The sequence below is a fragment of the Zonotrichia leucophrys genome, chromosome 3 (assembly GCF_028769735.1).
Source record: "Zonotrichia leucophrys gambelii isolate GWCS_2022_RI chromosome 3, RI_Zleu_2.0, whole genome shotgun sequence".
Classification (NCBI taxonomy): Eukaryota; Metazoa; Chordata; class Aves; order Passeriformes; family Passerellidae; genus Zonotrichia; species Zonotrichia leucophrys.
The window spans coordinates 91,914,464-91,939,933 of record NC_088172.1 but is presented as its reverse complement, the minus strand read 5'-3'; the positions used below and the strand labels follow the sequence as shown (position 1 = coordinate 91,939,933).

The window sequence follows — 25,470 nt, the reverse complement described above, 5'->3', positions numbered from 1 at the left end:
CGATGTTTGCCAATTTAGGGTAATTCCTCCCTTTGCTGTAATCTTCCCGCTCTGATGAAAAGGACAGCTTTACTCAAACGTGAAGCACATACATAAATATTTGAAGAGGGATGAAATATGCAACGTCCCTACCAATGCACTGTGAATGGGGACATTCCTTCCAGACTTCTGAGTGAAGGTTTTAGAGCAGCTCCAAGAGACCTGCAGCAGCTTTCCTATTGACATGCCATATTTGACACACAGCGTATGGGGAGCTGGGGATGTGCAGTGGGTACTGATGCTGCTTCCCAAAATGGTTGTGTTTAGGGCTGTGCACACCAGCTGCTGAATGCTGGTGAAAATGAGTGCTGTAAAATGGAAGCGAACAACCTGTGTTTTCATGGATCACAGGGACATACTTACCCCTCCCTTTGCAATGAAAACAATTTTTAAGTGGTTGTGCCAGGTGACGTTGAGACAATTCCTTTGGTCGGGCCTCTCCTTATACTGGATTGAGAATGCAGGTGCTAAAAATAGGAGCAAATGGCATGTGTTAATTTTCATCCAGGGAAGGACGAAAAGCTGAGAGGTTCACAGTCTGTGGGAACTGAAAATCTGTCTGCTGGTTGCTATTGATCTGTCCACGATAAGACGTGCCCTCTTTGCTGCAGCAGCACACATTTCTATGTTTTATTCCTGTAAGCACCCCGGGTTCTTGAGAGTTTCCTTTGGTTTGCTTCCACTGGGACATCTGGCTAGCATTTGTAGGCTCATCAACCTAGCAAGTAAGCAAACAACAACAACAAAAGAGGTTACTAATGAATGAGTCATGCACAATTCAGTACCACTGCGAGGCGAATTTCCAAAATCAGAAATTCTCATGAACTTCTTTACTAAGGGAAGCCTTGACAGCCTAAAAACCCCCTTTGCTTCTCCTCCCTGGGCTCTCCAGCAAAATCTTTGAAGACTTCCACGAAAAGCTGCGCCAGGTGCAAGGAACAAGGTTTCTTTGAAGAAGAAACATTAAAAAGTGATGTAGCGCGGCGTTTCTCAGCAGAGCTGAGGGGTTTTCCCCTTTCGCTTGAGGCCGTGTGGAAAAAAACACGAGGGGAAACTGTCCTGAGGGAATGGCCGGCGACCCGCGTCGCGCAGAGGGACACAGCACCCGGGGCTGGCTCAGGAGCCGGTGCCACAGGGGCTCAGGAGCCAGGAGTCACCGGGGCTGGCTCAGGAGCCGGTGTCACCGGGGCCACCCTTAGGAGGAGGGTGCCCGGTGTGGGGCCGTTCCCACAGGGAGGGAGCAGCCCCTGGCCCGGCTGGAAGGCGGACAGGGCAAGGCAGCGGTGTCTGCCCCCTTCCCCTCGCTCCTCATGAACACAGACACCTTTCCTGCGGTAAATGCCTCCCAGCTCTACAGCCTGGGCTCGGAGGGGGGGGCGAACGCCGTGTCCCGCCGGGGCCGGACCGCTCCAGGCCCGCCCGCCCGCGCGGTCCCCTCAGGGCGCGGCCGCCGCCAACCGCAGGGACGGCCCCGGCGCGCGCGGGGACCCCCCGGCCGCTGCCCCGCCCGGCCCCGCGGGGCGCGCGCCTCGCTCTCCGCCAACCCGCGGCGCCGGCGGAGGGGCGGAAGGCGGGGCCGGCGCGCGCCGCTCAGCGCCTCGCCCCCGCCCCCTGCGGCGCGCGGCGGCGCCGGGCGGGGAGGCGGGCGGGGCGCGCGCGCGGGGCTCCGCCACAGGGCAACAAGTGAGAGGCGCTGCCCGGCCGCGCCCCCGCCCCGCCGCCGCTCCACCGCCCCCGCCGCCGCCGCCTCCTCCTCCTCGCCGCGGCCCCGGCTCCGCTCCGCCCGCCGCAGCCGCGCACCTCAGGCGCGGCCGGCCCTGAGGACACAGCGGCGGGGTGCGTGCCGTCCCGCGGGGACGGGGGACGAGCCCTTCCGCGGCCGCCTCGGCGCCGCCCCGGCATCGCCCTCAGGTGCGGAGCCCCCGCCTGCTGCGGGGGCCGGCGGAGCGGGGCGGCGGCGCGGAGCCGCCAGGGCCGTGGTGGGGCGGCAGGCCGGAGCCGGGCGGTGGGAGCCCGCGGCGAGGGCAGCCCGCGGCCGGACAAAGCATGGTGGATGCGGAGGCGGCGGCAGCAAGAACCCCGGCGGAGCCCCGCGGCAGCCTGGCAAGGTACGGGCGGGGGGCTCGGCTGCCGCCCCCGCCAGCGCTGCCCCCGCGGGCCGGCGGGGATCGGCGCTGCCGGAGCGGCTGAGGAGGGACGGGGGGCGAAAAAAACCCCGGGTTTTAACTTAATTTTTGCCTCCCGTGCTCGTCGTGCGGTCGTGAGGTTTTCCTTGCCCGTCGCCTCTCGGTTGTTTGCGTAGCGACCGCTGTGAGCTGGCGGCGCGGGGGCGAACGGCCGGAGGTGTGAATCGGGGGTTTTTTTAGGGCCGGGTTTTTCCCTTTCCCCGGCTGGGAGGGGACGGGCGGCGGCAGGGTGGGGTCACAGCACATGGGCGCGGAGTCCCTGCCCGGCAGCGCGGGCAGCCGGCACATGTTGCAGCCCGAGCGGCGGGAGAGAGGCGCAGTCTGCTGGGCAGGGATGAAACTCAGGCCAGCTCAGCCCACCGTATGTTTGTCCTCGCTTTTTAAATTTATTTCTTTAGGTTTTATTTTGGTTTGTTCATGTAACCTTGGGGAGGCGGCGTTGGTGCTGCCGGAGCCGTGAGGTTTTTCCGGAGCGAGCCCGAGCCGTGGGGCTGCGGCAGTGCCGGGGCTGCTGCAGTCGCTCCCGGCGGGAGGGGAGGGACAGAGCGGAGCGGGGACACTCGCAGCGCTCCTGGGGTCACCTCGCAGCCCGCTGCCACCCAGCGGGTTAATGATCAACATCCGCCTCGGGATCCTGGAGTGTGGAGTGCTGAGGCAGCGGCGCTAAACTATGGGCTTTGGTGCACCTGAAAGGGGAGAAAGTGGCGTTTTTGCTGGAGTTCGCCTGAATATATGTGCTCCTTCGCGAGGCGATGCTTTTTCCGTCAAACTTCCTGACGCATCCTGTGCCCCGTCAGGAGGGGACTTCAGGTTACTCGCAGGGATTGTGGCTAAACTGCAGCTCGCAACTCATTCGTCATCCTGCAAAAATTTGTGGTGAAAGTTACTTGAGTAACCCTTTAATCCGACTTCCCAAAATGCTCAGTGCTATTGGGGTTGATTATTAAATACTCATGGTTAGTTTTAACTATGCAAAATAAGAGCTTACGTGGTTTGGTTGTTGTTTTTTTTTTTCCTTGTGGGGTTTTCTACTTCCCCCCAACCTTTTTTTTTTTTTTTTAATTTTAATATATTTTGGACAGCAAGACTCGGTTTGGGCACAGAAGAAGCTTAGTCTAGCCGTAGAAAGATGCGTGCACAAAATTACATGCTGGCCATGTCATCTGCGAGTTATTGAGAAAACATGATTATAGCGTTGTCCTTTGAGGGAATTTCTGGTAAATTATTGTTCACCGTCTTACAGAGAGAGACAGCCCGGAATCCAGCTCCCTTCCCAAGCTGCTCGAAGCCGTTTCGTGTTCTTGTTGCAGTTCCGCTTTTGGCGGCAGGCTCGGGTGCTGTCAGCGAGGGTGGGGCGGGGGCGGCCGGTGGCACCGGGTGAGTGGCACGCTCGGGGCTCGGTTCGGATGGGAGCCCACGCTGCTGGCACAGGCTGCCCTGCCGCCCGGGAACCGGCCGTGGTGCCTGAGGAACCACCCGAGGAGCTCAATGAGCGCTGAGCTGTTACGAAATGCGTGGAGGAAACGGAACAGAGAATCAGCTTTTCTCATTCGGCAGATCTAATTTGTAATGGTTTGGGTTTTTTTTTTTCCTTTTTTTTCCCTTCCCGGGGCTGTAAACAGCTCGAGAAGATAGGTATCTTTTAAAAAACAACACTGCTGTGGAGGTGGGTTAAAATACAGAATCTCTGTCTTGTACCTAAAAATGTAATATTGTCAGACAGAGTCAAAGTATTTTGGCTTAAAAGAAACCCTGGTTTTGCTACTTGCTTTGAACGTGTGACTTTCTACAGGAGATGTTGTGCAGTACCGAGCTGTATGGCTGTAGGGAACCTACGGAGAGAGCATAAAAAAGTAGAATGTATTTAAAGTAATTCTGTCCCCTTGTCACCTGTAAGGGGGTTTGCTTGGATTTGTGCTCATTTCTTTTCCCCACGATGAGGAAAATGCAGCAAGGTAGCACAGCTGAAGGGACTTGTTTTGAAGGTCATGCTTTAGATGGCTGGGAGTGCTAGCTGGCTGCCTGATGCCCTGTTTCATAATAGGTAAAGCTCACTAATCTCCCCAGAGCTTGTTCCTAACCAACACACTGTCACTGGTAGTCAAAAAAATTATTGTTATTGCCTGGAAGCTGATCCTGAATTTTTAAAAATACTTCTGAGTGATGAAGATGCTGCTGAGGAGATCAGTGGAGCAGTGGTGTTTGCTCAGAGAAAAAGCAGCGTTTGATGAGAAATGAGAGTGGATAAAGTGGTGTCGTATTCTGTGCTGGCAAATCTGGGCAATTGTCTGTATGGATAAGTCACAGAGTATGTAGAGGGGGAGGAAAAAAGCAGGATTTGGGTCTTCATCTTCTTGCCTGCCTGGCAAAGATTCCTTGGAGAACCAAGCCTTTCAGAGGAGTGCTGCTCCATGGCGACTTGTGAGTGCCGAGACTCTGAGGAATTGTCATTTTACTGCCACCTGGTGCAGCTACATTCACAGTGGATCCGGCTTGGTTTTTCCTGCGGTTTTTCCTGTTGGCTGTGTAATTCCACTTGAAAGAGGGAAGAATGGTAGTGACAAAAGGCTGTGTCAGTGCTGATCGTGTTTGCAACATAGGATGTGATCGTGACTCCTGCCACAGCCAATATTGTCATTGTCACAGCAGCCAGGAAGCAGGGCTGGCTTCTCATCGGTGCACTTGACCAAAACCTGGATGGTCATATTGCTCCAAATTAACCAGAGGACAGGAAATAATTGAAAGGTATCAATTCAAATCCTCAACCAAGCTCTTTGGTACCTTGTTCTTTCTCCACAGATCACTGAATTTTTGACAAATGTGTCAGATGGTCTTGCAAAATCTTGACTTCAGGCGGGTTGTGAAACTTCTCAGAGCTGGTTACTTGGTGGACTTTTCCTGTGTGCTGTCAGACTTGTGCCTTGTGCTGCCAAGTAGCTGACTAAAGCAGCTCTGCTGGAAATGCACCAGGCTGACATTCCAGATCTTCATCTTTTACTGGATTTGGTAACGCTTCCTGCAGTAATAAAAGCGTAAATGGCTTCTTTTTGAAGAATTTGCAGTCGGCATAGTAGAGGCTGGGAGGTGTCTTGTAGGTAGAGCTTAAAGTGTGTAATTCTCCAACTTGCCAAGAACAGGCCATAGGGTGGATGGAAGATATGGGCAAGAGTGAACTTTTTCTGTAAAATGCACAGAATATAGCAAAGCCACATATTTCATAAAAATATTAAGAACTTCTTGTTTTCATGTTAATGTTTCTTGAAGGCCCTCTCACAGGTTGTTGGTTTGGGATTCTTTCCTTAGTATATCTCTTTATTACATTTTCTATTACTTTATGGTAGAAATGCAGCAGTAATTTTGAAGCAAATAGGATGAATTTCCTTTTTAAATTCAAACTTAAAAGTTTTGTTTTTTCAGGTATATGCAGTATTAGTCCCTAATACATTTTTAGCCAGAATGTTAACAGTTAATTTAGGAAGAAGGTTGGGTCATTGGGTGCATGTGCAGTCATGGGATTAGTGTTTGATGTTTCTGGTGTGTCATGGGCTGTGTTCATGTGAGTGCTTATTATGGAATCATAGTTGGAGCAGGGATCCCCACAGGGATCATTGGAGTCCTGCACGGGACAGTGCTTCGTGTGGTTTGGAGAAGAATTTGTGCCTGTGAGTGCGGTTCACAGAAATTCCTAATGTGTTATCCCTGTTCTGCCATGTCCTGACCCCACAGAGATATATTTAGATGTTTTTATCAGTTCACTGTTGTATCCCTTTATGTAAGCAAGCACCCTTCGTGTGCTTTAAAAACAGCAAAAAAAGAAAGAAAATATGATGGTGAAATACAGGCTCTTCCTGTCGTTTTAGCATAGAGTGAAGAAATCACTGACCAAAAGTTGTGGAATGAATAAATGTCAGACCCGTCCAGTCACATTTTGCTTTTACATAGGAAGCACCGACAGGTACCTGGGACTCGATCCTGCTCTTTGTCTGTATCTTCCTCCTCATTTCCTTGAGCCTTTTAGGATTTCAAAAGTGCCTAAGTATAAACCTCCCCCAGTTTCCAGCTCGTGTAAGACCCAGTGAAAGACTGGATCATTAAAGTGTCTTGTGACACTTTACAGAAGAATGATTGAATTGGTGCCTCGTGAGAGGCAATTAGCATTTAAGTAAGGAAAAGAATCCCTGTGTGTGATGGGTGCGGTGCTGAGAGTTTTCATGGGAGAATTGATGAAACAGTTTCCATCAGCAGTTGGTTAAGAAAGCTTTGTTGTTTAGGAGAAATACAGCAGTAAGAATTGAAAAGCATTTAATTTGGAGACAGTTTTGTTCCTCTTTGTAAATAACTTCTGAAATTTAGCAGCTGCTTCATCTTAAGCACACTCAGAAGAGTTAGTCTTGAGAGTGAATTGACCAAATCCCTTCAACTGTAAGCCAGCTATCTGGATCAAATGAGCAAGAAATCTTGACTTGTGGCTGGGAATGACTAATTCCCTCATAAAAGGGTAATTCCCCGAGGCTCAGTGGTTTATGAAGCAGCAGACGACCTGCGTATCGCTATGGGATTTACAGGAGAGTTCACGGTGTACTTGAAGGTTTGTGTGCCCCCCGAGGTGTGCGAGCTGTGTGCTGGATCCCGGGAGCATGTTTCTGTATCCTGGAGCAGTGTCTGTGCTGGTGGAGCTGTTCGTGCAGCTGGGTGGTGAACTGAATTGAGGAAACAAGGGCCTTGAGAAATAACATCTTCTGTTTGCTTGTCTTCAGGGTTATACACAGTGTAACACAGTGAGCCACGCAAATATGGGAATTCATGGCCTGGGAAAGGGTGGGATTCTTTTAACTGAGTTTAAGGAGAGCTGCTGCCGAATGCCCGACTGAATCCTGAATGTAGTGCTGGTTTATCTCACTTGAGCAATTATATTTTTCAGTCTGGTATTTGAAAGTTAGACACTGCTAATGGGAAGCTGTCTTTGGGATGGAACTTGTTGTTGCAAACTTATTGTTGATCTGCTTTTGAATAAAAACAATTAAAACCCATGCAGAGCAGCCCTAAGTTGATTCTCAAACCACTCTCAAGCTTTGTGGATGCTCACTTTGGTGTGCAGGTAACAGGTACAGAAGGTGCTACTCGGATGTAGAAGTTTCTAATCGGGTTAGATGCTTATCTGCTGTTAACAGAACCGGAGTTAGCTGCCTAGCCGGCTTAAAGATCCTTTACAAAATCCTCCTGATACTTATATGCATCTTTAGCTGCCTAAAGCTGCCGGAGAAATTGTTCCCTTTTCCATAAACTTGGTAGGCTGGAACGAGATCTGTATCTTAGGCTTTACAGCTTTGAAGGAAGACAATGAACTTCTCTGATTACAACTCCACTGATTTTTCTGAACTATAAATGAATTATTCAGAAAGATGAAGAACTTTTCCTGTAAATGTTAATTACACCTGAAACCAAAACCACTTGAAGGCAAAAGTATTTTTCACGTATTTGCATTTTAAAATAGTAGGTTTTGCATTCTTCAATGCGTGTTTAGCTCCACAAAGTACTGTAGTTTCAGAGGCAGATCCCAGAATTCTGAGATGAATATTCTCAGTATGAATTTGGTTTGAATTGACTTCTGAGTAACCACATAGCACTGGCAGGGAATATGGCTGGGAATTTTACCCTCCCAGTTGTGTATCCCATCACACAAAGGCAGCAGTTTGGGGAAGTCAAATTGAAACCCAGCGTTTATTTTTAACCCAAAGGGACAGTGGCAACCAGGGGTAGGGGTTGACTTCATCAGCTGTTCCAAGTCACACTGTTCCTGTTTTTAAAGCATAGTTTTTAGTAGTGTGTTTTGTGTCTACGGTGGGCAGGAGACCGAACAGAGGCAGAACTTTCATGGCCTGAGGTATGGTGCTTGAAGGATGGTTTTGTTAGTTGACTAAATAATGATTGCTCTCTGTGCAGACATAAAGGTGGTTGGAATATAGTTAAGGCAGGATTAATTACTGGTTTTAAGATAAAACCGGAAGAGATCAGGAGCAGATGAGTTGTCTTGTTTGTGGAAATTATGGTTATCTGCATTTTGTGTAGGTTTTCTAAATCATGAGTTGTATTTCAAATACAGCACAAAAGTAAGAAGTAAAAGAGTTGTCTGTCCTGCAGACTTCTCTCATTAATGCCTGCTGAAAGCATCAGTCAGGTTTGCAGTGTGTTATATCCATTCTTTCTCGCCACAACTAGCACTGATCCAAGCACGGGGTGTCTGCCAGGAACGTGCTTCCTTATCCACTTCCTTGGCTTTCTAGTAATTATGGGCTGATAAGGTGCAGCTGAAAGGAACCCCATGGCAAACAGCAGGTGTGGGTGGGTTACACTGGGCCGGTCACTGCCCCGACCTGGGTACAGAAAGTGCCACAGAAATTCGGGCCCGGGGTGCGCTCTGTAGTGCAATGGGTGGCCCCGGCTCTCTGTGCTCTGGGGCAGCAGTGCTGGTTGTGTCGGGCCCTGCCTGAGGGAGCTCTGGATGAAGGTGGGAAGCAGCAGCAGTGTCCTGGTCCATGAAAGCTGAGGCTGGTGGGAATATGGCTGGATGAAGGTGGGAAGCAGCAGCAGTGTTCTGGTCCATGAAAGCTGAGGCTGGTGGCAGTGGGAATATGGCTGGATGAAGGTGGGAAGCAGCAGCAGCAGTGTCCTGGCCCATGAAAGCTGAGGCTGGTGGCAGGTGGGCTCTGCTGTGGCCTGGCCTGTGCGAGCCTTCCCGTTCTCCTGCCCCACTCCTGGTGTTTGTGCCGCACATCAGCGGGTGATGGGAGCTGGCTGAACCCTAATTGCTGCTTTGTTGTCGGCTCTTTATCGTCCTCCAGCTAGCTGAAATGATTCACCACAATCAAATCAGTGCAAAGGTAAATGGGACTGTGCAGCTTATGTATGCAGGGGAAGGAATAAATTACAGGAATGAGTCAGCTATGACTGAAACTGTTTTAAACTGCCATGGAACTGTGCTCCCCAACTTCTAATTGATGTGATGAATGACAATTAATTTTGTTCCAAGAAATATTTCTCTGCTGACACTTGGTTAAACCCCTTCTCTTGATTCTTTATAATTTACTGTTCGTTCAAGCTGATGCCTGTCAAGTGAAAACTAAAATTCTTCTTAAAGCAGAAGCTGGCAGCTCTGGGTTATTCCCAACAAATTTACAACGTCATCATTCTCAAGCTTGAACTGACCTTAGAATGACACGGGAATTTTCTGCATAAACCAATTGGGAAAAACAGGTCATATCTGCTACCACAGGCCCTCAACTACTGGCATATTAAACTTTAATATTCATTTTTATAGTGAGCTGAGATATTGCACTTGATTGTCAGTGTGAAATCTAAATTACTGGGAAAAAAAAAAACTCAAGACCAACAACCCAAACTTTTTACTGTTAAACAAAGAAGCCAAACCTTTTTCATCACAAGTCTTTTGTTAGTTAGGGTTTGGTTTTTTTTTATGAGCAGTTAGGAACACCTTCATAGCTGTCTAGTGTGGCTGCAGGCATGCCAGTGCAGAATGGTGATGTTAGCATGATGCACTAATTTATTGAGACACTGCCATTGTTTAAATTGACTTATGGAGGTGTGGTGTACATGTGCAACTACATTGCTTGCTCATCCCTGTGGAAAACCATGACCAAACTCAGGTAGTCTGTACCAGTAGAAAAACTGGAATATCCATTAAACCCAGGATTGAGATTACAGAATATTTTTCATAATGGCCTTTTCTTGCGTATACCTTGATCATCTATAGAAACACAAAAATTCAAATATGCAACTGAACATTCAGCCAATCCAAGGATTTAATTTTAACAGGTTAAAAAATATTTAGGTCTAACTTGTAGTGAATTCAGTAGGTGCACCATATTTAAATATTTTCTCAACCAAATCCAGAGCTTTTGTGAGAGACACCTGCAGATAAGTTAAAATACAGACAGGGTTGGGATAATCTGATGATTTACTGGTAGCTTACTTATTTAAATATGACTGAAAAAATGGATTACTCTGGTTGAAGGTTTGGGGATTTCAGCAGTTTGGTTTGGAGTTGGAAGAGTTCAGTTAGAGACAGTGGTGAGCCAATGGTATCTCTTCCTTCTCTAAGTGTTCTGTCAAGCAGGAATTTCATGGAGGGTGATTTTAAAGAAGTTAAAAGTAAGTTTTTACTGTTGAATGACTTTGTAAAGATAACTTGATGCAAAGATGACCCTGCAGACTCTGTGGGTGTTGTTGCAGTATTTCTAACCACAATATAAAGCCAACAAAGCTTCTGTTTCATAGATGTTATTTTAAATAGCACACCTTAAATGGCAATGTTCTGGTAGCTTCTCTTTTCTGCTGAAGGAACTAGCGGTAGGGGAAGACCTGAAATTAGTCCAGATGGTTGCAGGAAACATAGTAAAACTTACTGTGAAGATTCTGGAATTCTGCTCCTCAGAACTTAGCATTCAGCAGTAAATGAAAGAACTCTTTAGTCTTTTAATAGCACAGTTGAAACCTGACATCAGTAGTGTGGGGCACAAATCAAGTAGGTATTAGAGGGAGGGAGTTTGGGGTTCTTATGAAGCTTTCACAAACCTGAATGCAGTCGGGATTTCCCCACTGGTTTGTAGCAGCTTTTGACGAGTTAACTTGTGGAGTTTCACTGGAATGTGACTGCTGTGAGCAATGTGAGTTATCTGATTGCTTGGAGAAGCAAGACTGGGACAACAAAACCCTGCTGGTGCAGGTGGTGGCAGTGTGAGAGATGTGAGGGCCGTGCTCCCAGAGCCCAGGGATGGCTGCAGGGCTGTCTGCCCTGCTCCTGCAGCAGCTGCCCTCAGCCAGCACCTGGCAGGCTGGTGGGATGGTGCTCTCACCTAATGAAGGCTGGCTGGCTCGGGGAGCCGTGCAGGAATGTGGTCACTCGTGGCTGGGGCTGGAGAGGAGCCCTGCTGGAACGTGTTCCCTCTGCTCCGTTGTGGCTGTGACTTGGGTGAGCTCAGAGCCTGCAAGTGCAGTCTTGCTTTGAGAGCCGTCCCTTGTGTGGGGTGCACGATGACTTCATTTTTTGCATGAGGTGTAAGCCATTTCTGCACTGGTCTTTGTGCAGAATGGCTTACACCTCATACCCAAATCCACAGATCTATAACTCCAAAAAAAATCTCCACTTAATTTTTAAAGAGCTAAATTAAAGTACTAAATTAGTTCTTTTTGTCGTTGTTACTGTTGTATCAAAAATTACCATCTAGGAGGGGAAGGGCTGACCGATGAAAGTTCATCGTGTAGCTTGTATGGTAAATGTATGTAGAGAAAATAATGTCATACATTTAAAATTAATAATTAGTGCTTTCTGAGGGTTCCTTGTGTGGTAATAGAATAGTGAGTCATTACAAGTTCTTGGTGTGGGGAAAAGTTGAGGAACCAGGATAATTCACAGAAGTTGAAAATAGAGAGTGATTCAAAAAAATGGTTGGACAAAGTCAGACTAGGTTCAATTACATAAGTAAGCATTGCTCAAATGCAAGTCTGGCCCTCTAAAAGCTTATTACAGAAAACCAGAGGAGCACTACTAGAGAAATGCCTCACTACCATTGGTTCTCTTGGATGTGTATGTGGGGGTGTTGGTTTTTTTGGTGTTGCTTCTGAGGGGTTTTTAAACAAAAATGTGCTGAAGATAACTAGTGGGAGACAGAATGTGAAGTTACTTTGGCCTTTATTCAAACTCTTTTTAGTTCTTTATGCCTTGGGCTGTGTTTTAGGAAAATATATGCATATCCTTCCCTAGTCTTGCTATATTTATTCGGATCTTGAAATTCCATGCCTGAGTTTCACTGGTGTCCTTTGGTATTGAAATACTGGAAGATTAGAATTTCTCCCAAAGCTAAATAATATGCCTAAAGATGTCTCAAAGCAGGTATATGCAAATAATTAAAAGTAATGTTAAGACAAACATCAGCTGCTCTGAATTTCAGTGCAGTTGCTCATGCTCTGAGTGCGTGTTGCCATCGTGGTTACTTTGCTGCAGCTGGAACATTGTTTCAGGCTGTCTTGGTGGAGAACACAGAAAACATTGACTGTTTCCAGTGGTAACCTTCTGCTTCTGCAGAAGGGCAACACGGGTATCTGTTCAACATTCTCCTGTTCTTAAGGTTTTCTTAATTGCTGTCCTATGAAAGGGAATCTGTGTAATTCTGAGGGGGAAAAGAGCTTTGATGGTGTGCAGTTAGAAAATAAACAGCGTTCAAGTTCTTTACAGCTGGAAATAGCACGGGCTCGTTACAACAGCCCGGGGCTCTCAACATCATCTCACTCCAAAACTGCTCTTGCTCAGACCAGAAATCTCTTGACTCACTGAACAGAGCTGAGCTGTTAGACAACTGATTCATCTCACAGGAGGTTTAGAAGGACTCCATATGGCTTGTGATGTGTTAAGTAGCTAAACCAGTTCATTTCAGAAGCAGCAGTGTCACTACTGCACGTGCTGTTGCTGGCACTGTCAGAAGTGGTGCTGCATGTGCAGCTGCTGCAGGGGATATCAGGCCCTAAACTGAAGTTATATGGGAACATCCAAGTCTTCCCTAGCACCAGTTACAGTCTCTGCAAAAAGAGAAGGGTGGTGATGTCTGATAGATCCCTGAATTGCAGCTTGGCTTTGCCAGATTCCTGCTAGTTTAGTCCTGGACCAGTAGGGTGGTAGGTGTGATACCTGCAGGACATAGGGATTATCTAATCTTTTGTCAGCCCCAGTAAGTAAATGGGCTTGTAATGCTTGGGTTTGGCAGGCAGATAATGTAGATGTGGTACTCAGCCCACTTAGAAAATACAGCCTAACTCCTGCCCTCAGAAAGGTATTTACAGTGAAAGGCCATGGCTTATGTGGAAGGAGGTGGAAAAGTTGGGTGTTTTACCTTGGGCTTTTACATCAGATGATTAGATTGGTTCAGCTGCTTGTGCATCGACAGCCTGGAACAGGGTAGAGGCTGTGAGTATTTGCTTGTGGTGGTGTCACCATTTACTGTGCTGTGTGAGATGGAGCCACTGTCACCCTTTACTGTGCTTTGTGAGATGGAGCCACTGTCACCCTTTACTGTGCTTTGTGAGATGGAGCCACTGTCACCCTTTACTGTGCTTTGTGAGATGGAGCCACTGTCACCATTTACTGTGCTCTGTGAGATGGAGCCACTGTCACCTCACCAGACTTATACCTTTTCTACTGAAAAGCTCCACCAAGCCCAACAGTAAATGGGGATTTTTCTGCCCAGGATCCCTGTCTCATTTGCTGCAGGGGACTGCAGTCATAGTCGACTGAAGGATTTTTAAGTGTTTGAAATAAATTCTTTTTAAATGGTGTCTCATTGTGTCAGAAGAGTCTCAGGTCAAGTACCCAGATGCCTTAGAGGTGTTGAATACTCTCAGCTTGGTAAGCTGGGGGCAGTGTCAGCTGAGATGTGTGGTGCTGCATATCCTGAAGAATCGAGCTTTGACTGAGCTCTTGTTAGTTGGCTGTTCCTAGGAGGGAGCAGTCACCCTGCTGTCTCTGGGGTCCCAGGATCATAGATCAGATACTCCCTCATTTGTTGTTTAGTGGGAAATGCTGTTGAGGACAGGGCAGAGAAGCCCTGATGTTCATGCTGAGCTCTGTGGAACAGCACAAAACAGGGGACTGCTCCTTCTTCAGTATTTTTGTGTCTTGTGAAAGATAAATTTAGAAAACTAGTTTATTTATCTGGTTTTAGTGGCAGCTTAAGAGGAGGATAAAGTTTCTTTGAAGTCTATGTGACCAAACCCAGTGCTTTCTGAACAGTTCAGCTGTTTATCTTAAATGATGGCTGATGACTGACCACGAGTATGGTTTTGTCTTTGAGGTATAGAGGAAAACTACCTTAAAATTAGAACAGAAACTTCATAGCTGACTGAGAGTAGAATGTGAAATAAAGTAGATCTGGCCCGAGCCTATACACAGATAAATATGCAGATACTTGAGGAAGCACAGGCATTTTTCTGAGAGACCGTGTTTTCTAGGATTTGGATTTCAGTTCCAGAAAAGCACCCACACACCCCCTTTTGGATTTAATAATGGTTATGGGTAAATAAGAGAAAAAAGATTACTGATTATTTACTTGCTGCTTTCTTCCTAATTTTTAGAAGTTCAGTGTTTAACTTGTTGAGGAGTAAAACAAAGTAGGACTGATGAAACCATAGGAGACCAAGGGTCAGTGTAGTTCAGGTGTCTGGGGATGGCTGAAAAAAAGAAAACAGCAGCAAGTACAAGGTGCACTTCTCAGTCTGCCTCCATCTGCTGTTGCTCTGTGACCTCAGGGCCTGAGGCACTGCTCACAGCTGGGTTCCCAGCACTCAGTACCAGTTCTTTATTGCACTAGGTTTTTCTGATCTTCCAATAATCATTTATATTCCTGGCACATGAAAGTGTCTTTGACAGTGAGCTCTGTATGTGACTTCAGCATAGTCTTTGTAACCTTCTTATTCATGCTGAATTATTTGTGGAGCTTGTACACTGCTGTACCCCAGGGCTAGTAAACAGTTTGGTAGGCACTGCTCTAGAAGAACAGACTGTTTTCATGGTGCTCCTTGTACTGTGTGCCTTGTACCTGCGTTCTGTCAGCTGTGGAACAAAGAGGGATTGATCCATTTTCTTCCCCAGTAAAAACTGAAGATGGATCATGGAACTTTTTGTATGACAGATATACACATGCTGTTCCAAGTCTTGCATATATGGGAGACCTCACCTTTTTTATTTCTTTTCAGGTTTTTTTCCTTCCTAGTAATAATTACACTTCTACTTTCATTTACTGTTTGAATTCTTTTTTTCCAGTTGGAAGGGGAAAAAAATTCCAAGTTCTTGTTCTCTTCTGTCTGAATATCAGCAATGCAGCTGGCAAGTTTTGTCAGCCTTTCTTCCAAGGAGCAGCCAAGTGAAATTGTCAGAAACTGATTGTGTGCTTTAAAACTTGGCTCTGCCTCTTAGGTAGTTGGAAGGTGTGAGAGTGCAAGTATAAAAGCTTGAAACCTAATTTAAAAATAACTGACCTTATCATATAGCAATTTATTCTATACCCTTCAGCTCACCTTACTAGCAAAAAAAAAAAAAAAAGTTTCTCAGTCTGCCAAGCTGAGGGCTCAGATTCTTATTATTATGCAGTCAAATGTTTAAAGGGGATCTAAATGAGAAGCAGAAACTGCTGGCTAATTTAAACTCACCATGAAAAGCTGTGTAACTTTCCTAAGCTGCAAATGGAAACTTCACATTTGTACCAGCTTGGTGATGAAACCCCAAACCATATGTGTGTGTGTTAGAGACAGATCAGCCTTTGCTTCTTCGGGGGTGTAGGTAACCTTGGTTTTTAGGCTACTAACTTGCATTTGAAAGTAGTTTGCATTTTTAATGAGATCAAGAACTTGCTGTGAAGAAAGCTAAAAATCTTTTTTTGCATTTATTTCTAGATATGAGAAATGAGTGTTGGACGCAGAAGATTAAAGCTGCTGGGAATTCTGATGATGGTAAACATTTGTATTTATGTGATTGTGGAAGTCTCGAGGAGCGGCAGCCAAGACAAGAATGCAAAAGGCCGTGTTGTTATACCACGTAGCAGATTCTGGAGGAAATACACTCCTCACAAAGCTTATTGGAACAAACAGCAACAGAAGCTGGAGCTGCTCTACAACCCTATTCTGTCCTTGCTTTCCAATATGACTGTGGAAGAGAACTTGGTTTCTAACCTGAGTGTCCTCAATTCCTGTGACCCTGACCCCTCGGTGCACTCAGAGGTGAGTGACTTTGCAAACTTGCCAGACAGATTCAAAGACTTCCTCCTCTATTTGAGGTGTAGAAATTACTCATTGCTAATGGATCAGCCAAACAAGTGTGAACAGAAACCTTTCCTGCTGCTGGCTATTAAGTCACTTATACCCCATTTTGATAGAAGACAAGCAATTAGGGAATCCTGGGGCAAGGAAATAGAATCAGGGGATGTGATAGTCAGAAGGGTCTTCTTACTTGGGCAGACCCCACCAGAGGATCATTTTCCTGACCTTTCACACATGATTAAATTTGAGAGTGACACCCACCATGACATTCTCCTCTGGAACTACAGAGACACTTTCTTCAATCTGACTCTGAAAGAGGTGCTGTTTCTGAAGTGGGTCAGCAGTAGCTGCGCAAATGTCCAGTTTATTTTTAAGGGTGATGATGATGTTTTTGTGAATACCAATCAGATCCTGGATTACTTGAAGAGCTTAACAAAGGAAAAAGCCAAAGACTTATTTATAGGTGACGTGATCAAAGATGCTGGACCTCACAGAGAGAAAAAGTTGAAGTACTACATCCCAGAGAGCGTTTATGAAGGTTCGTACCCGCCGTACGCAGGAGGCGGTGGCTTCCTGTACTCTGGGGATCTGGCACTGAGACTGAATAATGCATCTGAGCAGGTACTCCTCTACCCCATCGATGATGTTTATACTGGAATGTGCCTTCAGAAGCTTGGGCTTGCTCCAGAAAAACACAAAGGCTTCAAAACATTTGATATCGAAGAGAAATACAGAAACAACATCTGTTCCTACACAAACTTAATGTTAGTGCATAGTAGAAAACCTCAAGAAATGATTAAGATTTGGACACGCTTGCAAGACCCACATTTAAGTTGTTAAAGTAATGTGCATAAGTGTCTTAAGTCCGAAAAACTTTGCAAGTTTGGATCACTGAAGCTCTGTTTAATAGTTGAATTTTTGCTGTAAACTTTTCCCTGTACTTCTGAAATCGAGAGTAATACTAAAATTTGAAGGGATGCCTTGAAGACTTGGTCCTGACTTTTCCACTGGTGGTCCTGGTGGTCATTATGTTTCAATATTGGTCTTAATTTTAAAAAAGACTTGGAGGCTATAACTAGCTGTCAGTGACTGGTTAGCTGTACTGGAAACAGGGATTGCCTACCACAATGCATCTTTCATCAATTGTGATGGTGGAAAACAATTTTCCCTTGAGTGGTGTTTGTATGTGGAAACCAGTGTAAATTGAAAATACACAAATTGGGGGAATGCAGTTTTACTTTTAGATGTGCGACGGTTACAAGACTTCAAATTTTGGTTTTTTAAATTTAATTTACAGTTTTCAGTTCTTTTGCACCCTGGAACAGTTTTTTTTTTTCCTTCGCTTATGATCCTTTGTGCAAAGTGTACGTGTGTCTGAAGGATTTACCCTTTTATTAGATGAAGCTTTTTTTTTTTTTTTTACAAAAAACCCCATAATTCTGCTTGAAATGCCCCCAAGAGCTAAATGTGTAAGGAAAAAGATGAGGCTTTTTCAGGGCTGGGCAGGTAGGGCTGCTCTGCCTCAAGCCTACATACTGAAGCTGACTTGTTGCTCCTGTTATCTGTGTGAAAAGCTACTCTGGTCAGTCCTTGTTTTCTGTTTGGGCACTAAATGTGATCAGGTAGCTTGATTTGCTGGAAATGACTGAAATTGCACATTGCTTCTCGAGAGCGTGGCTCGGGTCTCCTGGAAAGCGACGGTGAATCCAGAATTGTGCACATCCCAAGAGTTTCGAACTCCAAACCAAACTGAAGTTTGCATGAAGCCTCATGTAGAGTTCCATGTGTCCTCGAAACTCAGATCTTCTCTATTTCCACATCTTGCTTAGGAGAATTACTCTAAATAGTGGTCGCTTTCTTTGTATATGTAGAAGTGCCTGTCTATTTATTGTTCAGATTGAAGACCAAAACATTTTCTTAAATATATTTTGTGTAACATTTTATTTGTATAGTGTTGTCACTCGGATATTTAAATAGAGCATGATATTTTAAATCTGAGATGTGTAACGTGGTAAATAAAGCTAATTGTTATTTTTGAACTTGAAAAATAAAATGTGATTTAAATATTTCTGGTAATGCTTCATGTTGACTTGTAGAGGAGTTGCACTCTGCATTTCACGAGTTCAGAAACAAAAGGTTTCATTTGACTGATTTCTCTAAGCTTGTGTAGCAGACTATCAAGAAAATGTCACAGCTGTATCAATATTTATTAGGTGCTGGAATAGATGGACAACTCTGGTGAAAGCAAGGGTGACATTAAGTGCCTTGGGACAAACAGTAAGTACAGAAATAATTGCCTGTACAATACCATTGCTGGTGCAATTGAAAGGAGTCAAGGAGTGGATTGAATAGTTGGCACTTAAATTTTTGATTGAAACAACTTGGCAGCAACAGCTCTTTTTTGCCTTTTCATTTCCTTCGTATACCTGGAAAAAATGGGGTGCTTTATTTGTCCAGGGAGAGGGGTGAGGTGTTCTGGTCTTCCACCTCTTTGTTCTGTAGATGATCATGTTGACCCCAGCATGGATAAACGACAGGCTGTGCTCTGGTGTTGTGCTGAGAGGTTTGACCCTTGTGCTTTGTCATTGTCATGGGAAGTGACACCTTTCTGAAAGTGCTGCAGGTTTTACATGAATGACTTCCTACCCTGTTTCTTTAAATATTCATGATTTGGGCCAAGTGAAAGAAAATAAGTTATGCTGATGGTGAGAGATGCAAGGGTAGTGTTAAGTCTTGGTGTGGGGGAAGGAGGAAGGGGGAGAGAGAAAAGGTGAGGCAGAGATGAAGAGGAGGGTGCTAGGGGAGAGTGGAGGCTGGAGAGGAAAGAGAGGCAGAGACAAGTGAGCACTGAATAAAACTGCTGAGGTCTGTGGGAGGATCAAACACAAACAGGAGGATTGCAGCAAAAAGAGGGATAGGAAAAGAGCCCAGGAATTAAATGGTGTGAGTAAGATAGGGTGGAGTGCACATGGGATGTTAAGTGAAACGGCTGTGATTGGTGGAGTGCCAGCATTAATTATTTAATTTATACCTTTCCTGGCAACCATGAGGTAAAAACCAGGTCTCTTGCGTGGGACATGCCTGATAATAAGGAAAAACAGGCTGAGTGGCACCTGGGGAGGAGAAATGCTGTGAGAAAGCATTTCCCAAATTTCTCCACCCTCAAAGGGACAGGAGGGAGGGCAGAGGACAAGGCTGAGCAGGTGGTGCTGGGGCAGAAATCTGCCAGACCACTTGTTTACTCCAGGTGTGGGGGAGCACTGGTGGCTCTGCCTGCTCCACTCCCAGGAGAAAGAGTTGTCTTGGCAAATAATTGGGAGTGTGTGGAGTGAAGAGTAAGGGAAATAAATAACAGATAAAAGAACACAATGCATCCAAAAGCACGATGGGATTGGGATCTGGAGACAGCTGGGATACAAAAGGTGAAAAGTCCTTAAAAAGTATGTGCAACAACCTGTAACTGCTACATTCTACTGTATCTTTCTTAAATGCTGTTAAATACTTTAATTTAAGAAAAAATACAACTGAAATTTAAGGGAAGGAGTCTACTAAGATGAAGGCAAGAGAAACTTTGACTACAATAAAAAGAATGGAATTTGGAAACTGAAATAAGATGTGTTTGGTTGAGACAGCTGAGTGTGGATGCAGTCTTTGTTCTTCCCTGAATGCAGCAGGGAAAATGAAGTGCTGCTATGATTAAATAATGCTGCATCAGGGTGAGCCATTAGAATCCATTAGCTTGTTTGTATAAAGGCTCAGGCCTTTGCTTCAAAATCCAGTTGGGAGGAGAAAACACAGGATAAGGAAGGTAAATGAGCTATAATTAATGCACAAATTATAAGGTTTATCTTCCAGAGGATGGAGTCCCTGTTTTCTGCCAGCTGGTTCCTTGGCCTGACTGCATTTTACACTTGGATCCCTTCCTCCCCTACCAGTTTTGTTATGCAGGATTGTGTGAAATGTAGCACTTGACAGGGCTGGTGATAAGAGAATTCCTGGCAGTCCTTTTCTTTTCAATGTTGGGAGCACAGAAAGCCAAACTTCAAAAAGGGTTTTGGCTGGAAAGCACAAGAAAGAGGCCCATTCGAATTCACTGGAAGGTTGGCATTGGGTATGCAAGTCAGCAAGGCTCCTCCTGCAGGTAATGCTGAATGTGGGGCTTTGTGATGCAGCAGTGAGCAATCCAGCCCTTATCTGGTGCTGCTGTTCTCATCTAGCCCGCAGCCAGCATTGAAATCCCCTGAAATTCGGCCTCCTTTCCCTTCTGCCTTGCTGCACCTCATATGTGTAAGATTTCCACTCCAGTTGCGTTTGCTTGAGGGCACCAATCCAAATGAGTTCATGTCTGCGCTGAACTATTTCCTTCTCAGAATAGTCATGAAACCAACTTAGCAAGCAAATGGGGCAGGGAGAGCTGCTTAATGGATCCCTTTCATCGACAGAGATCATGGAGGTGGTTCTGAATGGAGCAAGGGCTGTCAGTCAGCCCCGGCACAAAACACTCTTCAAATTCTCTTCTTTCTCTTCCTCTAACTTTTTAAAGCTGTTGCCCTCCTCCTTGCTGGATGAAGGTGAGAACAGGAGTGGGAGTGAGAATTAAAGTAAACCACAGTTCTGGAAGCAAATTTTCAAAATGTCAGGAGTGATGAAATACTGAGCAGGTCAGTTTTTCTGTTGTGCTCAGAGCAGGTATTTGATTGCTAATCACAATTTATATTTGTATTGGCTCAGCCTGCTCTAAGTAGTGTTTAAACAGCTCTGGCTGGATTCTGCCGAGGCTGAGCAGCACCTTGTGGGCTTTGCAGGCCAGCCTTTTCAAAAGATAGAGAGTCCATTTCCATTTGTCAATGAAAACATTTGTTCCCTGTCTAATAACACCTGGCTCAACCTGGTGAGCTGGGCTTAAGTTAGTCTTGGGATGTCAGTCATCATTTCAGGCTCTGTAAATGTCTGTGTAGGTATGGAACCTGTGACCTCAATTTTTGCTCAGTTTTCTGTATTTTCATGTTATTGCAGTTATATATATATATATAAGTTGCCTTAAAGCCTAAAGACTTTAGACATGAGCTATGTGCTTCAGATGAATGCACAGTGAGTTTTCTGTCAGATAAATCACGATAAATTTGAGAATTTCAAATTTTATATGGAGACAATTCAAATCAGCCTCCTAATTTCCAAGCTCCTTGATTTACCTCTGTGTGTTCAGCCTGTGTCATTTGCAGTCTTTCCTGCCAAGCTCTCCATCTAAATGAATCCATCTTTCCTGCCTTGTCACATGTTTTTGTTCCCTCTGTCCCCTCATCTCTCTCACCTCTTGGTGAACACTGTGCTTGCCCCTCCACTAAACCTCAAGGTTTGCTGAGAAAGTTACAAAAAATTTAGAAAATCATTTCTATCAGAGCCTGATTTCAATCTGTTTCAAACAGGGGAGTAAATGGAGGAAAGATGCTGAGCTGCCAAACAAGCTGAGAATTTTCTGATTTTAGAGTTGGCTTTTCTACTGCCCCTGCCATTGCAATTTCTTTAAACAAAACTGCTCTGGACAGATTTGGAGAGAGTTTCTACAGGGATTAGAAATAATCCCCAGACATCTCCTGTTATATTTTTAAGACCAGAGCTGCAGTTTTGGATTTGCTGTGGCTGTATTTTTGTGTCCTTTCCCCCTCTTCCTCCATCCCTCTGGATAAATTTTGCCTGAATTCTGCAAAGATGATTCATTTGTGTTTCCTCACTTGTCTTAAATGTGTCATGTTTTTTTCCTCACTACTCCTATCACTGATACTCCCCCTCTTCCAGAAAAGTCAATGTCTCGTGACAACCCAAATTTTCCCTTTTTCTGGGGACATTACATCCCCACTGTGCTGGCAGATCAGCCAGGATGCCTGTGTGTGCTGAGCATTTCAAAGTCCTGCTGAAAGGAAGTCCCAAGATTTAAGAACACGGACCTTTCCTTTGTGCAATAAATTTGAGTTGTGACTTGAGAAAACATCATCCTTCAAGCCACTTCTCTGTCTTCTTACCTGTAGGATCATTCTAGTTAATATTTTGTGCTCTTGCTTTCCTGGAATCCTGTAACATTAGATTGTGGTAGAGCTGGAAATAGTTGTGTATTTATGCTCAGTCTATAGAACTGCTTGGCCAAGTGGGGAGGCTCTCACCTGTCTTTGGCAGATCAGACCTGAAAGCTCACCTGTGAGCCTCCTATTAAAGCAAAACTTTAATTCAAACTGAGATTTGAATTATTCTTCAGCAACATTGAAGAAAGCAGAAGCATGTTTATGTCCCTGGAGACCCCTTGTGCTTTTCTTCTCTTCCAAAATTTGCATGTCTGTTTGCATTTCTTATTGTCCCATATTCAAACACATACAAATTCTTTTTGAGAAACAAATGATGGGGGCAGAGCAATGGGTGGGAAGAAATCCCCACTACAGATGTTAAAAAATCTTGCCAGGGTAGGAAATACTATCCTGAGATTAACTAAAAAAAATGAACCCTCACTTTGGTGGATATCTTATTTAGTCACAGTGGGAAGTGGGAGAAATTTTTTAAAGTTAAAAATCTAAAGGAAATTGTCTCATTTTCCTTTCCTTTCAATCTTTCTCATATGTTAGAAAACAGACTTCTGCTTCAGATGTAGCAGCTTTTGGCTGCTGCCCAAGGGACCTAAGAGTTTCATCATCTTGTTACTTGTTGACTACTTTGTTTATGAGGACATAAATGCCACAGAGGCCAAGTGAATTGTTTTCCTTAGGCCTGTCCTGCATGATTTTGGTACAGTGCCAGCAGGGATGATGCTCAGCAGCAGATAATGAGTATCCTTATGAAGAAAGCTGAAACATGAGCCATGCATTGTGATACTTGGGAAATGGATGGCTTTCAAGAGATGTGAGCTTTGTTTGTGCCCTTCAGTTTTCAGAGAGGCTCCTTGTTGAAGCTGGTCTGGGAATTTGTTCTTAGAGCTGTCATCTCTTCTCCATAAAAATAGAACCTGGATTGTTCTAATGTGTGCTCGAGGAAGAGCTGGACCTACCCAGGGCTCCATCGGCCCTCCAGCCCCTCAGAGGAAGAACAAAACACTTCTGGGAGCTCATGAGAGCCTTTAATTATTAGAAGCTACTTTAGACCACAGTGGTTGGTGAGAAGCAGCACTGTCTGCCAGAAATTTGTCTTTTTTGGTTTTTTTTTTACCTTCACTGGCAAAGGGCTCTAGAACAAACCCTGTGCAGTATGAACATGCAGCTTCCAGTGCTCCAAGAATGAGAAGATTGTCAGTCAGCTGCCTCCTCCCTGGATACAATTTGAGTGACAACTGGGAATATCTTCAGTAGCTTTTTGGACTGGACCAGCCCAGGGGGTGTTGCTGGTACAGCCATCAGTGATACAACTTAAACCTGATGCCCTGGTGATCTTTTAGTAACAAAGCATGACAGGAAAAACTGGAGGTTTATAGGTAGTCAGTGGTTATATATGCATTGAACAGGGTTTTTATTTCCTCCATGAAGTGTATCTTCATGTTATACATGCCAGCAGGTCTTATTCAATGCTGATTTTCCATTTATTCTTCTCCAGCTTTCTCATTTTTAGTTCCTGTGCTTTCTTCCCCACTGGACAACAAGATGATCCATTTTAACTATAAATGGAACAATATTAAATATGAAAAAATTGGGTTCAAAGCTGCCAGAAAGTGAATGCCACAGTAGGGGCATTATGGAGGGGTTGTCTTTGAACCTCTAGTTGAAGCATCTAAAGACTTTTCAAGAATATTCACATTTAATCTAAGTTTGGAACAGACATCCTTCAATTTGCTACACTGAAATAGCATTTGCTTATGCCATAATTTGTTACATTTCCCAGCTCTCCTCTGTGTGGCCTGAGCCATCCTGTGTGATGGAGTTGCAGCTGCCTGCTGGAAAGTGAAGTGAAATGTGTGCCTGTGCCTTCTTGGGAGGAGGAACTGGCACAGACCCAATGTACTGAATCTCAGAGGATGCCTGGTCCTTATTCCACTTCCAGGCACTTCCAGCACATGTGAGGGTCCTTTCCTGCTTGCCTGTGCTTTTTCCATACTCTGAGTGTGTTTTAGGAGAGAACATGGACCTCCTGCTCTGTGTGGGTGGTTAAGAGTGTGACATCTTTCCTACATTTATTTTTGCTTGTTCCCAGCTAGTCCATTCTGGATTTTCCCTCCTTGAGGATGTTTGTTGTATGTAGCTGGTGTTTAATGCTGGAGATACCTGAATCATTCTATCAGGGTAATTGATACTGACCTAATTACACAGATGAGTTTTGTACTGGAATTTTTAATGGCACTTAATAATAATAAGAGTCCTTCATTCCCTGTGTCTATGATTCAGCCCTTTGCCTCATGTGACTCCAAAGAACAAGGGCATTGGATGGAGTTATTTCCCTCTTTATTTTGTGTTGGGTAGCTCTCTGTGCCTCCTGCCTGGAGAAGCAAGGGGAGTTGCTGCAGTTCAACCTCTCCATGGAGAAAGCTGTGCTTGAATCCAGTGACACTCTGTTGTCCCTCATCCAAACAGGACGTGGAAGTGCTCAGATCTCTGCAGGAGATTGCCAAGGTCAGATGAGGATAGGGACACTCAGCACAGCCCTGCTCAGGAAACCCTTAAGCCACATTTGCTGAGTGGGAAGCCTGCTCGAGAAGATCCATCTTTGTATTCCATCCTGTTGACATCCATCCTGTGAGGAGGCTCCTGCACAACCCAGGAGAGTCACTCCCCACCTTCCTGACCAGTGAATGTGCAGGGCAGTGTCCCAGAGCAGTGCAGCAAACAGGAGAAGCCCAGGTGATGCAGTCACCACCTCTCCCAGTTTCACCAGGCTGGAGAAGCTGTTCCAGGGCTGTGGGATTCCAGACCCAGCAGCTGTGCCCTTCCCCTGGCAATCCAGCCCAGCAGGAATGGTCAGGGCAGGAATGGTGCCAGGCTCAGCCTCATGAGGAGCAGCTGAAGGGGTAAATGATGCCTTCACCTGCCTGTACCTGGTGCACAGAAATATTTTAGAGGCTTTTTTCCCCCCTCTGTCTGTATCTTGTCCGTGATTTCCAGTGAAGCACAGTGGCTTTGAAAAACCCGTGGATGGTTTATTTCCAGATGCATGTTTACACCTTGCATGTCTCTGGGGGCCCAAACAGACTCCAGATCACCCGTGTGGGTGTAGTTCTGTGAGAGTGAGCAGATAAACACGGTGCTCCAGAGCTGATGTTATTGTTCCTATCCCCAGAAGGGAGATCTGTGAAAGGAAAGGGCACAAATTGCAGAAGAAAACAACCAGCCTTTCATTTAGTCACCTGGCATCTGCTTGAATAACCTGGCGCTGCTTTAACATTACATTAAACATCCCTCCCACCTACTTCTTTTTAAATTCCTCTCGAGTTTCTTTTCCTTTTATTCTGGTCTGTTCT

The 25,470-nt window shown here is 45.3% G+C and overlaps 1 protein-coding gene across 2 annotated transcripts; it reads left to right on the top strand.

Annotated features, from left to right (window-relative positions):
* Window positions 1–1,682: 1,682 nt before the first annotated feature.
* On the top strand, window positions 1,683–18,099 carry B3GNT2 (UDP-GlcNAc:betaGal beta-1,3-N-acetylglucosaminyltransferase 2). Of its 2 annotated transcripts, none has more exons than XM_064709263.1 (2): window positions 1,683–2,147; window positions 15,684–18,099. In XM_064709263.1, exon 2 carries the CDS (start codon window positions 15,693–15,695, stop codon window positions 16,884–16,886), a length of 1,194 nt encoding a protein of 397 aa, XP_064565333.1. In that variant the 5' UTR covers window positions 1,683–2,147; window positions 15,684–15,692; the 3' UTR covers window positions 16,887–18,099. The 2 variants fall into 2 exon arrangements, with proteins under 2 accessions (XP_064565333.1, XP_064565334.1); XM_064709264.1 differs by lacking the exon at window positions 1,683–2,147 and adding an exon at window positions 2,465–2,586.
* The last annotated feature ends 7,371 nt before the right edge of the window (window positions 18,100–25,470 follow it).